General features: G+C 43.1%; 1 protein-coding gene across 10 annotated transcripts in view; it reads right to left on the reverse strand.

Moving 5' to 3' along the window:
* Nucleotides 1-2,743: 2,743 nt before the first annotated feature.
* The window catches only part of TOM1L2 (target of myb1 like 2 membrane trafficking protein), a 429,404-nt gene continuing 415,879 nt past the window's right edge, over nt 2,744-16,268 (reverse strand). For 5 of the 10 annotated variants that reach the window (XM_085628955.1, XM_085628952.1, XM_085628951.1 and 2 more), the window contains exon 16: nt 3,053-6,846. In XM_085628955.1, the coding sequence (XP_085485081.1) occupies nt 6,701-6,846 (146 nt within the window). In that variant the 3' untranslated portion in view covers nt 3,053-6,700. Of the gene's footprint in view, nt 6,847-16,268 lie in introns of all 10 variants that reach the window. The other 5 variants (XM_085628956.1, XM_085628954.1, XM_085628953.1 and 2 more) reach the window with 2 other exon arrangements.

Here is a 16,268-nt window from a genome sequence, read left to right on the forward strand (position 1 = left end):
AAATAGGTTATTTCTATTTTTATACATACATCGTTTGTTTTGAACTATCACTATAAAGGCACAATCAATCAATATAATCTATGCCATATTATTATGGGGTGTAAAGTATTGATAACACAATATTCCAATTTCTGTATCAAACTGTAAACAGTAATTGAGAAATGTTTTTGATATAAAGGAGAGTCCCTGAGGAAGGAAGGAAGAGATGAACTGGATAAAAGATTTTGCCAGTGTACAAGCTAGTAGAAGGGACATTTTTAACATGGAATTAAAAATTATTTAAAGAAACAAACATGATATAAGGAATTTGTTTTGTACCCTTGAAGCTTGATTTTCCTGGCATTTGCTTGCACATTAGAAACTAAACTATGTTTGAAATATTTGATCCATTACAGCTGATAGATCCACTCCTTCCTCACCGGCTGAACGCAGAGTCAGACTTCCGCCGTTCAAATCGGAACCCACAGAGATCTTCTGCGGAGTGCCTCAGGGATACTCCCGTAGTCCCACCCTCTTCAATATCTACATGGCCCGCTTGCAGCCATCGTCAGAAGCCACGGACTCAACATAGTCTCCTACGCCATTCGACACCCAGCTGATTTTCTCCCTCACAGACGAACCCACAGACGCCAAGAGCAACTTCCATGACGGGAGGAAGGCAGTCGCCACCTGGATGATGGCAGCTGTCTCAAGCTTAACTCAGAGAAGACCGAAGTCCTCATCCTGGGTTCCTCCCCCTCTGCCTGCGATGACTCTTGGTGGCACGCAGCGTTCGGAATCCCCCCACTCCCACTGACCAAGCACGGAACCTCTACATCATCCTGGACTCCTCGCTCTCAATGAACCACCAAATCAACTCTGTCTCGTCCTCCTGCTTCCACACGCTTCACCTTCTTTGTAAGATCTTCAAGTGGATCCCCACAGAGTTCAGGAAAACGGTCACCCATGCACTCGTCAGCAGCAGACTCTACTACGGCAATGCACTCTACGCCGGCACCACCCAGAAGCTAAAAAAATATCAACTGCTGAACGTTCAGAATGCCTCCACCAGGCTCATCCTGAACATCCAATGCCACAACCATATCACCAGCCACCAGACAGACCTTCACTGGCTACTGGTCAACAAGAGAATCACCTTCAAGCTTCTCACACATGCCTACAAAGCCCTCCACAACGCCGAGCCTGTGTACCTCAACCACTGCCTTGCCTTCTACACTCTCATCAGGCATCTTCGCTCTGCCCAACTGGCCCTGGTCACTGTCCCACGGATCCGCAAGACCAGGGTTGGGGGAAGATCCTTCTCCTACCTCGCTGCGAAGACCTGGAACTCCCTGCCTCTGCACCTCAGGCAATCACCGTCGCTGCTGCAATTGAGGAAGGACCTAAATACCTGTCTCTTCGACTAAAAGCAGATATAGCCCCCCCCCCCCCCTCCCCCCCACCGAGTGCCTTGAGACCCTTACGGGTGAGGTGTTGCGCTTTATAAGACTCTGATTGATTGATAACACTTGCCCATTGTATGTTGCAATGAGTGGTGACAACCAAGGACAAACAATGAATAACAACATTATGGAATATTTAGGTAGCTCAACTGGTAAGCTGCTAGTTTAAACGAATCGCAAAATAAAACGATTACGATACAGGTACTGTAAACTATAGCCTTAATAAGATATATGTAGAGAAAACAGGACTGAATAGCCAAAGCACTGAGATACTCTGTAAAAGGACTACAAGCATACACATGTAGACTACGAGTTGTTTTATTTCCGTGGTGGAGAAAAAAGGGAAGGACAGTTATTGGTGACGGCTAGTAGGGGATCACGCCTGGCAGAACCAAACAGAAAACATAATGGAAACTGCAGGAGCTGACAGAGTGCATGAACAGTTGTGGGAGCACATGAGCAGAACGAGAACTGAGCCAGGGATACAACCAATAAAGTGTCAGTGAAGCTACACGGGGTTGGGTGGTGAAGGTTGTCAAAGGAAAATTAGACGCAGCTGAGAAGTAAATGAAAAATGTAGGGAGGTTTGTATTCCCACTCCCCCAGACACAACACAATATGAAGAAAGGATAGTTTGTATTATAGTGCGAGTGCAGGGAGGAAAGAAGAAGAGTTGAGCAGTGAAGTGCAGTGGTGGCCAGGGTAATGGGGTGATCCATCTGCCATGGAAAGGGATCAAAAAATCTAAACAATATAAAAGGCAAAGCCACAGTTAGCAGCACTTGGGGAATGCATGCCCATGTTGTTGGTACTCCAGGTAGATAAACTTCATATTCGAACTCCGATCACAATTGGGACAAGGAGGACTGGGACATAGGAGCCCATGACTTACACTTCATGTTTATGGGGATGATAGTCCGTTACGGACCTATCCTATGGGATAAAGAACTGTAATTACAGTAGAATATGAATGTTAGCGTCACTATTGCAATGACTTTATCCCAATCATTGGCATAAAGTAGCCTTTGCACTGCTTATACCGGTTGTGTTAAGTAAGTGACTTTTCTTTGTAAAGATTTGGTTAAGATCTTTTACAAACTCCACTTCATAAAAGCATTCAGCTTAGAGAGAGAAGTAACCGCTATATTCTTCTCCTCTTTACATTTAGATTGATGACTGCTAAAGTTTGCTTTTAATATTTGAACCTAAAATCAGGACTCTCTTAGGACTCACAACAAGGAACCATTGGTTGGAACAGCATGGAAGCGAACCATTCGACTGAAGAAAGTGTACCAGTGAGGTAGGATTTACACATGTAGCATTTTTATTGGGGATTTATACATGCAAAAATCAAACAAGGGAGATGATATCTGTAACAAGTTGAGGAAGGTCAGCAAAGGTAGCACATTTTTTGATCTTTACACAAGAACAAAGCTTTATCCACAAAAATGCACCAATGCTAACATTTAAGAGCCAGCTTTTAACATGGAGTTTGTACATTTAACCTTCAACACTGCTGGCTCCATTAGCCTAACCCAATCCCAACCCTCCCTGCCCACCCCAAAAAAATATTTAATATCTTTAGTAAATAAATATTCTCCACTTTTATTCTGAAAGCCTACATCTTTAATATACATATATAAGCTATTACACAGGTTACATAAGTAGTGTTACAATATCTTTATCAGACAGATACAGAATGAAACACAAAATGTGAAGCAGATTCATACCATTGCACACATATGTCCATTGTAGTTTATTCTTTTTAGATAGACGGTCTGAAAGAGCAAACAGAATGGGCTGTGGACAAATTTGACTTTAGCGGGCTCCTTTGTGGCATCTCACAGCATCTGGGTTCTCTCTTTCCCTGAAATCGACCAGATTGCTCCGCAGGAGAAAATAATTAATTTGCAGTGCTTTGTGACAGAGGATGTTTTATCCAGAGAGTATTAGTCTTCAAATTGAAAAGGTGTCCAGTGCTGGCCAATCGCGTGATCAGGACTTATATTTCTGAAATTCATTGTTGGCTTCCAAATTTAAGACACATTTACTAGAATGTTAGAAAAAGAAATCAAAGTTTACCTAATGAAACTGTGGCACCAGACTCATTTATGAAAAATGTTGGTGCATCTTACTAAGACATTTTAATTCACCAGCCTCCACGGGCTTAGCAAGAGGACATACTTTATTTAGGGGTATAAGCTCAAAATATACCAAACAAATCTATGAAAAACTAAAACGTGAAATGAGAAAGAAAGGAATAGCAATGAAAACCAATAATCTGTTAGTTTTAAAAAGGTTGTTTAAAAGCAATATCGATTTAAAATTCAGCAGCAGTATCAGCTGACATTGCATGGAAGTCAGCTTTGGTATTCAAACATGAGTACTTGAATAGAGTATGTGGTTACTCATTTTAAGGTGAAGCAATTTAAAAGTGTAGAAATGGGGCATATAAAGAGAGCGATTTGTTCACAAGTGCACCCCCCTCCTCTGCAATTCCCACCCAACAAAGCACAGCACCTTCTTGGGTCTGTATCTCACAGAATCATCAAGAGGGTGGAAAAAAAAGCAGGGACAACAATTTTAAAGTCTGTCCAAATACCTGATAGAATATATTCTATGGTCAGCAGAACATTCATTCTGGAGAGGCCTGAAATCTGAGAATTCAATTCTTGCCTAGAAGGGCCTGCTTGATCATTATATCTGAGATATCTTGAAACGCTAAAGTCCGAGTGAGGGTTTTAGAGTTTCTTCGATATATCAGAGAAGCAAACAAACCTTCATCAAGTTTCTAAAAAACAAACTGGGCAACAACCCAAAAGGCCATGTAGTATCTCCCAGTACACAATATTGTTTCTTTACATTGATAGATTGTGGGCATTGTGTTGATTATTTTGGACAACAATGAAAGTGCATATGCTCTGGCTCAGTATGGGCATCTTACTTTATACCCACTTAGAAATCTAACAGCTTATATGTGCTATTCCTCGGAGCCTAACTGTACTAGTCCATTCAATATATGTAGGTTGGCAACCTAAAGTTCTTTGTGTTCTCAATCTGGCTTCTGACACATCCCTTGCACAATGACCTTAAAATCACTTGCTATGAGTTTCAGCCACAGATTACACTAAAGACCCAGTTTACTGAAAGACACTGAATTCGGAGCTCAAGTCTGTTACCGTAGGAGAGAAAAGTGTATGTTATTTAGCTGAGACAATGTTTAAGGTTTTGTTTCTTCCTCCTTACAATCTTTTCTTGCCTCCATACATCTCAGTGAGACATGAATACCTCTACCGCTAACAACTCAAGCCAATTATTCCCATTCTGAGGAATGTATTGGTATGGATTTAGGTGGTCCTCCCATGTCCCCACCAAGGCATATTTCAACTTTATTCAGGATTGAGAAGAAGCTACCAGTGGTAAGATAGAGTTTCACCCGCTATAGCTGTGAGATAAAAACTGAAACAAAAACGTATTAATGTAATTCACACTAACGTTTTTAGGGGTACTTGAATCGTGAACTTCATCTATCCTGATTGAGAGCTCAGGTAGTAATACAAGCAATTTTAATGGTTTGGGGATAACCAAGCTAATCCATCGCCATTTGCTGTTTATACTTTCATACAACAAGCTACATAATTACATTTCTTTTTCTGCTATAGTGTGCAATACATTCAAATATTAAGCAAAATAGCCTATACAAAGTGCCCAATTATGGCAGTGTTTACATAGTTTAAAAAAAACAGGAATTCTCGCAATGCAGCCTAAATCGAGGGAAGTAACCGAAAAGGCGCCAAACATTCTCAATTTAATTCCCACTTAGTTGACAAAGCATCAGAACAAAGATAAGAGGCTAAAAAAAACAAAAGAGACACAAACAAAAAATAAATAATTTAACAATTCATTTGTTAGGTAGAATTAGTGCTTGCACAAAAATACCAGCTTATTAAGTACACCTTATCTGCACTCTGTATGGTAATGAATCTAGTCTGTATAGTGCGACTAATGCTGCTGTGTATGGGTCCACAGTAAGAACTAATATGGAAATTGTTTATTCACATCGTCCTGCAGTTCTTCAGAAGTGCAACATCAAAATCAGTATAGGTGTAAATCCAGAGACTAAAATGGCAGATGTTTCTTTCTGAGGTTTAAGAGTCATGTACCAAATATCTACACTGAAGACAGAGGTGTAACAGAAACTAAGGCCAACTGTCTTGGTGCTGTGCATAAAGTGAACTTTTCAGTACCTAAACGTGTGGTCAATACCCCGTACCACGTGGACGGTAACACTGCATTAGTCATATTTTCATGTTAGACAGTTTTAAAACTCTTGTGGTGGTCTAGCAGAGACCTGACTGGCTCATGGGTCAGTGACTGTGGTCAGGAGGGCGAGTCTAAGATTTCATGGCTTGGTTATTCATGCTCTGTATTATAATGCCAGACATATCACTAACATTCAGCCATCCAAATAATCAGATTGTGAACTGAATGAGATCAGCACAATGTGCTCAGTGGCACAGATAAGGACTCTCATTAAGTTTCAAAACCAGTGAGGACAAGTAAGTAGTTGGTCTGCACAGTCTTCCGGAGTCAAGTAGCAGGAAATAAGCAAAAATATAAGCTATCACAAGGATTCTCATTAGGAGTTTAAAATCCATCCAACCCCCTCTATAATTATAGAACCAATTTCCATTTTTTTCTCCAACATTAAAAACCCTGGGATCCTCAGAGCACCTACCATTAGCAAGCAACAGAACTAATTCCTGTATCCTTCCTTTCCTCTTGTTAAGCAAAGTTTTAAATAATCCTCTTTTGGATATGTGCACAAACTAACCTACGAATCATCAACTTGAAACAGAAGTGACACCCGCCATACTTAAAATGGTTAATTCGCCAACCAGTACCATTATCATATTCAGTGGACCCAGGTCCCACTCCTCTGGCAAGCATATTCATATTTAATCGTTAAAAAAGATTTAAACATTAAAATCTTGTCTGCTAACATTTTTGTCTAGCTTGGGGGGTAAAGAGTGTAAACTTGTTTTTTTATCTACTAGCCTTCAAGAGTATAATGTGCTGCATTATATGCTTGCTTTTTAAAAATAGCAGTTAAAAAACAGGATAAAGTCCATGAGAGGCAGTCTGAGATGGGAGAGGAGCGAATGCGCCTGGCACAGTTATGGAGAAAAGGTGTACCATACAAAGACTGCTGAGGCACTGGGCTCCTCGCCTGGCCGGATGAAGATGATGATGGTTGGTTACAAACCAAAAAGAGCATCCTCCGAGTGCTCAGCCTTCTTCCTGCCTGCAGGATTCAGAGGAGCTGGTGCCTCCGTGGGTGGAGAAGGCAAGTCAGGCACCATTTCTGCAGCTTTGGCTCGCTCTTCTAAGAACTTGTCGAACTCTGAAATGCAAATTGTTTTGTACAAAAAGCAAAAGCAAAAATGTTACTTTTAAATAGCATTAAATATGTCTAACAGACAAGCAACAGTTGCTTTTTGGTGACTGTAGTGCTTTTAATCTTTAGGCCCTTCCCAGTTACAAGCTACTTCAAATGTTAACTTAGCGGAGACTGAGTGGTACTACTTGTAATGCAATTTATTTAAAGGGAGAAAAAAGGCATGATACCACAGATGTGCCCCTCACTTCAGTGTAGTGGATCATCTTCTAAGGCAATTTTTCCTTATTCTAACACTGAAGCAGAGTAAATTTCATGAATGCTAGCTTTTCCAGATAATACGCAATTACTGGAGTGAGGTGTGGAAGAATAATCTTACAGAATTTGGGGGAGTCGCCCATATTATCCCTTCTACACACTTTCAATATTGGGTCTCCAGCCATGTTTGCCTTCAAAATGTTTCCTACAGATATATATATATATATATATATATATATATGACCAAACAGAAAATAAGCCCACCTACAGCCGTCCATGGTATAATGCTTATATAAGGGATGTGAAAAAGCCCATGTGACTACTTTGCAGATACCCACCAAAAGAAAATAGTGCAGGAAAGTGAAAGATCTTGCCATTGCGCTCGCAGTATGTACATGAAGACTCTCCAGAGGCAAACCAGTTTACCTGTAAAATTGTTAGATGCTTACACCAGACAATACACTAATAATGCTTTGAAAGTGTTTTCCATGAAAGGGATGGGGAGGAATCCACAACTGACGACCAGCCTGATGCAAGATCTACTTTCATTCTGCTAAGTAAAGTTTAAAGCAGTGCCTAATGTTCAAGGCTATAAGAATGTCGCTGGATGGACTAGAGGGAGAATGGGAACACAATATACTGGGTGTCATAGAAATCTAACAGGAAGGAATAACACACTGACAAACATTAGACTAAGGCTCGGAACAGGAAGAGCCCGAAGCTTGCCAACTTGGAAGGCAGAAATAATCACACTCAAAAGCACAACTATGACACCAATTGAAGGTCAACAGAGTCCAATACTTCGAAAGGATTATGTGCATAAAATAAAAAGATTATATTAGACTCTCATAAATGGTGCCGACTCTAAATAAGAGGACACCCATTTTACAAACCTTTAAATTAAAGCTTCATTGTCGTGTTTTATACTGAAAATCTTAGTGAAAAAGTCCCTGCAGGACCAAAACAGCTGCCTCCTAGTAACACCACAATTAAATGCCTCCACTACAATATGCTTCCTAGCTTAAATGAAATCATCAAATGCACAAGAGTGGATTAATGTTCCTCTATCAAGGCCAAGTGGCAAAGCAATATCCACATGATATATGAAAAAGCTGTGCAAGGATTTATGAGGTAGTCTGCAAAACAGAGAGGTTATCATCCAAAATGGCTAAACAGCGTTAAGTTAGACTATCACGTAGCAGACTTCCAAGCTCAGAGATAAAAGGCAGGGGTGAAGCACCAAGTTATTTTGAGACAGGCTGTCTCTTCCATCTGGAAAGCAGAAGTGAGTATCTTTGCCTTCCAGATAGAAGGATCAAATCCAAGAACCAAGCCAGTCTGGCCACAGAGGGACCACCAGGATTAGCGGATCAACCAGGGGACTAGCTTGACTATTACCCAGGGGGTGGAAAGGCATAGTGTAAACTCTGCCAGGTTAAGTGCAACACACACTCACATACAGAGAAGCAGCAAAGATCACATGTGCAGCTGAACAGATCGACTGCTGTTGTTTACCAGTGACCGAAAATAATATTGGAGGGCACCCAAGCTGTTTAGTTCAGACTTATGTGGAAAATAAGTCAGTATGTTCAGGTAGTCTGCTTGCTGCTTGGGTGTGTGAGGATGTAGCTTGATAGACTGCCAAGAGACATGCCCTAAATTATCACTGGTTCCAAAGGTTGCCTGGCAATCAGCAGAGCCAACGTGGGCAGGTGTTCCCATGTTTCTTTATATTAAACACATGTTGTAGTGTTATTTGTTAAGCAGCAGCTTTCTTGCTGCAAAGGGAGTGCAGGAAGGCCCTGAGGGATCAGATGACGCCTTCATCTTATGCAGATAGATGTGGCTGAGGGGGTCTGTCGAGAACCAGAGTTCATCAACTTAGGATGATTCATATAACCTCAGCCGTAACAATTTTGTAACAAAATGAAAGTCACTGATATAGGAGGACTTAAGCGATGACTTCCTCGAATACTTTCGAGCCCTTTCAAGAAAGTGTCTGTGAGCCCACTAAACAAGTTGGTTGGGACCTTCTCAGAGATAGGGACACAGGTTGACTGCAGGTCCGATCACTGATCCCAGCAGGAAGCAAGATGCATTTGCATCCTTAAATGGCCTGGAGAAAAACTTGTACAAAGCATGACATCAGAACCATGGCCTTCTCAAACCATCGGGTTGAGTGAAGGGTTCATTTGTACTAAGGTTGCACAGAGGTTGGCCCACATTTGATGACGTGTCATAGTTCAGTCAAAGAGGAGGAGCAGAAGCTACTACTATTCAAATGTAAAGCAAGTATTGCTGTTGGGTTGAGGGTTGAAAAGGGCTCGGTGTGTTTGCCATCGTGTTCATAGGGAACGAAAGCTATCTGGAACAGCAGCAACTTAATCATGCTGAGGGGAGGGGCTCTACACTAACAAACCACCCAAGGCCAAATGTGCTATGTTTTACAACCACTTTGTCGGAAATACTAACATATATATTTAACAAGAAAGGGGAGCACCTGATACTCAACATTCTTATCGATGAACCTGAGAAACGTTCTGTGCTGTGGCCATGGAAGTATGTGTCCTCCAAGTTGATTGCACACCACCATCAAATAAGTTTCTGTGTAGTGGCTTTCTAGACCACATCACGCAGGAATATTCAGCACACCATAGTAGGTGGATGCTCCAGGACTTTAAAGATGAGTCAGCCATGCTTCTTTTGTTTGACTAAAAATCTGTTAGTTTCCATTTCTGGTGAAAAATGCTAAACGTTTGCAGGAAGGAATCAAGACGCAAACGCACAAAGAAGCAGCTGGGCCTTAAAAGGCTAGCAGCTCAGCTTAGAGGAGACCAAGATTAAGCACTTGCTATAAGAGCCGCAATTTGCTCTTTGTGATCTACTTGCCGGTAGACTCATTGAAAGTATCTTATCATCCAAACTGAAGGACCAGCACTTTGTTCTGCACTTCGTCGAAGGGGTAGCCAGAACTCACCCCTGTTCTAGGATTACTAGTGCTGCCAGTAATACCAATATTCCATAGGTGAAAAAGCAGCAGAAGTCCATGTCATTGTGTCAGAGTAACGTAATCCCTGGCCTCAGGCAAGGATGAATTCTGGTACATATTCTTACCAATGAAGTCAATGAACTTAAAGTCATTATCCAACGGCACAGAAACAGAGAAAGAATTGCCACACCGATGTATTCATCCAATATTGGTCTTTGCTTGGAGACCGCCCTAACTGTTCCCTACTACGTTGGAGTAGGGTGTATTTTATGTTGTCCGCTTTGATACAGTACACACCTACTATCATTAAAGCCTCGTAGAGCTGTTGTTTGTTTGTGATGTTTCCACCTAGTTCTAGGGATTCCGTCCAGACCAGATTCTGAGTCTTCATAAAATGTTTTTTGGGTTTCTGTTGTATCCAACGTGTGAAGTGATGGTAGAGCATGGGTCTCAACTACAGAAATACTATATGTGTCTTGTTAGATGACTGTGAGGCAGTGGAATATTCTTCAGGTGCAAGGTGTTTGATTTTAGGTCATAGATGTTTGCAAAGGGTCCTGGGGTAGAATTCTGAGTGGGCACTAGAATTTACAACTGATATCCCAAGACTACCAATGCAGTTGCACTCCAAATGTATTATATTCCATATAGGTACCATAATATAGGCCTCAGTAACTTCATTACCCGTCACCTATATTCTTCCCTACATTACACTTGTCACGGTTTATAGGGACTGACCTTTTACCTAGATACAACACTGCATTCAGAACATGAGTTTTCCCTAGTTCAAGATCTCATACATTATGCATGAGGATTCGTGGAAGCACAGCAGGACGACCATCACCTGTATAATATCTATGTATTAAGTTCATGCCCAACGTCATACTTAGGCCGACACAGTAATACAGCGAGGTAGGACCCCTGGGGAGACCTATGGGTATATATACATCACATCTTGCTAAGATAGAGCACAGGAGATTGAGACTTCCCAGCCGACACACTGACCAGAAAAGCTGAGGTTCCTACATGCAGACACTCCAGCTCGCAGTGGTCTAAACATCCCTCGCAGGGTGTCCAACTCAAGACCAGGACAGGGTCCCACAGTCTCTCACTTCCGGTAATGGTGTTGACTAAATCCTAGAGGGATTCTTGGCTTAACACCTACACACATGCTAGGTACACTTAGGTACATCTAGTTAGGGAGGCATCGTAGGAGTAAGCATCTTTTATCATGTGTTTTATATACTCGTATATATTCAGGACTATTGTAAGATGGTAGAGCTATACAATCCGTTTACCTTCATAATACTGCTAATCATTTATATCTTATACATATTCTACACCAGAACAACAACTGTTCAATAAATACTTATTGAAAACGCCCAGCCTGTTTATTCTGTGTATCTCCCGGAGAAAACCTAAGTAAGCATGAGTGACTGAGCGAAAAGTAGTATATTGTTTTCACGGTCCTGAGGGATCAGGGTTGTCATGTTCGATGGTAGCCAGGAACTATTCTCTCCTTGATAAGAGGAGATTCTGGTGGCACTGTGAGCTAGTTGGTACAAAAAAGCCAACATACCTGGTGGGGGTGTTCGGAATCAGTCCAATACCAATCCTACAGTGTATGCTGTCTAAACGTGCAGATCCTGTATACTTTTTGTAGGAGCTACACGACAAATGGACAACCGACTTGATGCTTTTAGGCACCTGACTCTAGAGTTAGCAGAGGCAAGCAGTAAATGCTTACTTAAGGAAGTAGAACGGAGCAAGATCTCCCCCTCATGTTTTTGTGAGTCAACTGATGGGAGGTCATTTAGCCCCACAGCACCTGAATTCTAGTCACCAGGATGGTGCATGGATCTAAAGAGTAGAAGTAAGAAGGCCAATAGCAAATGCCCTGTTCTTAGTTTCAGGAGGACTTTGACTTGAGTTCAGATCATCATCTATATTTACGGTGAAATGAAACAATGGTTTTGATTAACTCAGATTCAATTGTGGTCCTACAATGCTGATGTCAGGAAATTTCCAAGTGGTTGTGTACTTAGGAAAGGAACCCAAAAGAACCACATTAGGGGAAGGTTTGCACGGGAATCTAAAAGTATCTGCTTCAACCAGGGCCTCAATCTGCTTTGCACATCTTGGGACCCCTGTAAGGAATGCAGTAGATTTTCTGTGGTGGGACATTGTAAGAACGTTTGTAAGATTAAGTATGGCTACACCTCCCGATTCAGGAATAGTCGAGGACGTAGATGACATATAAAGTGCCTGGATAGGTGGGGGTGGGGGGGGGGGGAGGGAATGTATAGATTGCCTTTATTTATTGTTCTTGTCTTCCCTATGTGATTCATTGAGGCCTCCAACAATAATATGCCGGACCACCAAATTTTTTTATATATTGATCTCTGTAGGCTGCCATTTGATTTACATACATTTGTTTACTGCACAAAAATCGATAAAAAGAATTTTTTTTTTTAAGTATGGCTACACCTGGAAAAGTAGTGTAGCTGCTACAAACTGGCATTGGATCTGAAGGATCCATTACCAACAGTCCAGAGCTTATGTTCTTGAAAACAGGCTGGTTCAAAAATGCCCACTAAGAAAGCACATTCCATACTGTGCATCTAGGCAAAAAGAGTTTAGCAACCAAATACTGGAGGGAGCTACTGCTCAATGCTATTTAGAAAATCATAATCCCAACCAATAAATTAAGCCACTTGGAAGGTATTATCACTAAGGCAGTCGATTCTCTAATTAATGGTAACTTCTCTTACAAGCTCAATAGTTATGGAAAAACAGAAGAAACATTCAACAAACTGCCTGTGTAGAATTCCCAGATGTATGACTAGCAAGTTTCCTCTGGTTTTTTACCTTTTCTCCAGTATTGGAACTTTCTTAAATTCACATGCTTGAACCATTCCCAGTCGTCGAAGTGGGAGTCCCACGGTAACTTAATAAAGCAGTATGTGTCACTAATATAGGCTATAATGCCAATGAAAAGGTCAGTTTAATAGCCTATCTATGCCCTTTTTAAAAAAAATTATCAAACGTGAACTATAACCAATCAGGCGAGAGGACCCTCTACAACACTCTCAACAGAGGCTGAGTCCCTCAGATTTTCTACTGCACGTCGTGTGAAGGGAGTCTCCTTGAGCTCTGCTCAGTTTCTTCAGCTATTACTTCTTTTTGGATCATCATGTTTCATTCCTCTGATCCTGGCACTAATATGTCAGAGTAGCGGAAAACAAGGAAATGGACTACAAAATATGTCTAACCTTTTCCGCAAACACTCTCACGTTCAGAGAGAAGAGGCTAATTTTGGGACTACAGAAACTTAAATCTGTCACTTCTGATGAGGACAGTGAGGATTCCTTCACCTCACAGGAGAGGTCAAAGGGCGAGGTAGCGCCAAGGGTCTCCAGAGGGCAAGCAGAAAAGCCATAAAAAAGACTTACCATGAGGAGGGAGGGAGAGAGAGGGGAAGAGAGAGGGAGGAGAGAGAGAGAGAGGGGGGGAGAGAGGGGGGCGAGAGAGAGAGATTGGAAAACAACTTCCTCAGAGGCAGACCCTACATTTCTCTGACACAACATCAGAGAAATCCTCAACCTGACAATGAGGCGTCTATGGTAAAACCGCAGTCAGAATCATCGTTGACAACCATGCCGACTATTACTGCCTCACCAATAACGGCCTCATCTACGAATGGCCTCATCTACCAATGGCCTCATCTACCAATGGCCTCATCTACGAAAGGCCTCATCTACGAAAGGCATCATCTACGAAAGGCATCATCCAGGACAGCTTCGTCTCAGACGGTTGTCTCTGATGCTGGCCTAGTCTACGATAACCATGCCTATGACTGCCTCATCTACAATGGCATAGTCTATGACTGCCTAGTCTGCATACTCTATGAAGGCCTTGTCTACGGCGAAGGCCGCATTGATGACAAACATTGTCGACGTCAGCCTGGTCGTCTACGTCTGCCTCGTTGACTATGATCTCAATTACAATACAAGCTAAAACAAGCATTGGCATAGCCAATAGATCTCGCCTTTGGGAACCTTATAAGTGTTTAGTTATCCAGCATAATATCCTTGGTGCAACAACATCAACTGTGCATGGCTAAACACTTATAAGGTCCCAAAGGCGAGAACTATTGGCTAAGCTAATGCTAGTTTTATTAAACTAGTACCCTAGCTGTATTCATCGTGAGGTAATTATGACGTTCCAGGTCATTGTGAAAACTTTTCAGTCCTGGGCTTGTGTGCGAGAGCAAAATGCATTCTGGGTGTTGTAGTTTCGCTTCCATGGCACTAGTTAGACCAACACAGCTGAAATCGATATTTTGTTGGTGAAAAGTTCAGACCTGGTGACACTGTCCGTATTGACATTGAGTAAGGTGGACCCCGAATTCCTTGTGTGTTTGTTTCTTACAGTAGTTAACGTGTAAATGATATCTCAAGTCTAAATAAATGCTAGATGAGCGTTGGTGATAACATTGGTACATGCACTCCTACCTGTAAATCAGTGCATTCTCTGAATAGCTCTGTGGTGAGTGTGCCTGTGTGTGACACGGCCGGCTGGGGATGTCTGTCATAAATAATCTCTTTGTTCGAGACTGGTACAGGCTGTGACCTTAAAGCACATCCATGTGACGTCCCATGCAGCCTCGTGCCATGCAGCCTCAGCCTGTGTGCAGCCTGTGACAGGAGAGCATGCAGACGGCGGCTCTAGGACCGCGGGCTCCGCACCGGCGGCCGAAGTTGTGCCATTGCTATCATTCCCTCCGTCTGTTTTTGCATGCACAAGCCCGGCTCCGTACGCTGCATTCCTTGATCTGGGCAGTGCCGGACATGCCGTGCACCACGTGCGCCCCCCCCCGCGCCGGGCTCTGCTGCTGGAAGCGCTGAAGCCCTGGGACCCTGCAGCCCCCAGCTTTGGCACCCGGAAGACGCTGCCGCCGCCGCTCTGCCATTCCTCCCATTCCTGTTTCGCGCTGAATGGGGCTGATTGTTGTGTGCGCCCGGAGCACCGCTCGCTGCCCCCGGTGCACCGTGCGCGGCTCGCCCCCGCGGTGATCATGCGCCCCTCCGAGCCCCCGAGGAGGCGCTGTAAGGAGGTGAGCATCGGGGAGGAAGGGGTGGGGGGCTCGGAGAGTATGGCATGGGGGGAGCGGCACACTCTGCAGTGCAGGTCGCAGGGCACATGCATGTCTCCCCGCTCTCTGGCTGCAAATCTGCAGACTGCTATAGCGCTGGCTCACTGGAGCCTTTTGCTTGCTGTGAGTGTGTGCGCTAACTTCTAGCAGCTGGGGGCACCTCTGGCAGCCCGACCTGTGCTCCCTGTGGCCGGATATCTATGGATGGTCACCCTGTGGCTGGATATCTGTGGAGGGTCGGTGGTAGTGAGGGGAGGAGGCGCCTGGGCTTGCAGACTCCCTTCACTCCTCTCGATAGGTTTCTGGGCTGTACTTCACGGGCAGGCAGCACGCAAGAGGGAAACTAAAAAAACTAGGAAGTTGTACTTGTTGCGCGTTCTAGTAAGCTGGCTAAAAAGCTGGGGGGGGAAATGCTACCGCCGGCCACAGCTTGTGCGCGCCCGCGCACATGCACTGCAAGCTGTAGCCGGCGGTAGCATTTTTTGAAGTCCTCACTTACTAAAGTATCTCTGAGAAGCGCATGCGCGCTGACTCAGTGAGGCCTAAAAATTCTGCACGGGGGCGAAATGTCCTCATCAGTAAACATTGATTGCGCTATAGATATAACTTCAATAGGTTTCCCACAACTGGCAGGGTCAGTGGTCCTTAGATACCAAGGTTGGTTCAAGGCCAAAACATTTAGAACCTGAGGTGCAAATGTATCTAATATTTTTTCTTTACCATGGCGATGCTCTGTTAGGCAAGCACTTCAACAACGCCTTGCAAGCAGTCAAGGCTGACTCCGCCATCGTAAGATCTTCTGGCACTTTCAATTTCAAAAGAAGCACCCTTTAGAGGGACCCGTAACAGAGATACTAATCTGAATAAAGGAGGCTACCAAAGTTGTAAGACTTAGTAACCCTATCAGTAGCCCTTAGGCTTCTTTACCTGCAGTGATAACTGTCTGGTACTGCTTACGCCATCCTGTGGGAGAAACAATTCCAAAATCTTAACATCTATGGCAGATAATAGCATCGGACAAATAAG

The sequence above is a fragment of the Triturus cristatus genome, chromosome 10, assembly GCF_964204655.1.
Source record: "Triturus cristatus chromosome 10, aTriCri1.1, whole genome shotgun sequence".
In the NCBI taxonomy this organism is placed as follows: domain Eukaryota; kingdom Metazoa; phylum Chordata; class Amphibia; order Caudata; family Salamandridae; genus Triturus; species Triturus cristatus.